At 49.6% G+C, this 581-nt stretch overlaps 1 protein-coding gene across 1 annotated transcript in view; it reads left to right on the top strand.

Moving 5' to 3' along the window:
* EMH_0074780 (U3 small nucleolar ribonucleoprotein protein MPP10, putative) overlaps nt 1-289 on the top strand; it is a gene marked incomplete at both ends in the record, with an annotated part of 2,945 nt that extends 2,656 nt beyond the window's left edge. Inside the window, one exon of the mRNA XM_013499508.1 lies at nt 146-289. Within this exon, the coding sequence (XP_013354962.1) occupies nt 146-289 (144 nt within the window). The remainder of the gene's footprint in view (nt 1-145) is intronic.
* Between the last annotated feature and the right edge of the window lie 292 nt (nt 290-581).

Below are 581 nucleotides of genomic sequence, written 5' to 3'. Positions count from 1 at the left end.
GTGATGCACTCACAAACTATCACTTCGTTCCTCGTCCTGCTGCTGCTGCTGCTGCTGCTGCTGCTGCTGCTGCTGCAGCAGCAGGAAAGGATGCGCCTGCTTCTGTGCGTGTGGAGGAGGCGATCCCTGTCTTTGTTCCCGGCAGCAGCAGCAGCAGCAGCAGCAGCAGCAAGGGTGTATTATCTATAACACCAAAGACAGCAGCAGAGACAACAAGAGAAGAAAGAAGAGCAGCATGGAGACAGAAAAAAGAAAGGAGACAGAAGCAGCTGCAGCAGCGTATAAATGAGGGGCAGCTGACGCTGCAGCAGGCAAAGGAAAGACAGCAGCATCTACAACAAAAAAATAAAAAAATAAAAACAGAAAAAAAACAAATAAAACTAACGGGATTGACGCATGCACAGGCACTCAAAGAACTAAGACAAACACAAAAAAGAGTAAAGACAGTTCATCTCCTCGCCGATGCAGCAAAAGCAAGGAGGCAGCAACAGGCCAACAGCAGCAGCAGCAGCAGCAGCAAGAAAAATACGTGAGATGCTCGTTGCTGCTGCGGCTGATGCTGCATTTGCTGCTGCGGCTGA

The sequence above is a fragment of the Eimeria mitis genome, genomic scaffold (assembly GCF_000499745.2).
Source record: "Eimeria mitis Houghton genomic scaffold, Emh_scaff4391, whole genome shotgun sequence".
Classification (NCBI taxonomy): Eukaryota; Apicomplexa; class Conoidasida; order Eucoccidiorida; family Eimeriidae; genus Eimeria; species Eimeria mitis.
The sequence above is the reverse complement of the archived record's forward strand: the minus strand, read 5'-3'. Positions and strand labels throughout refer to the sequence as shown.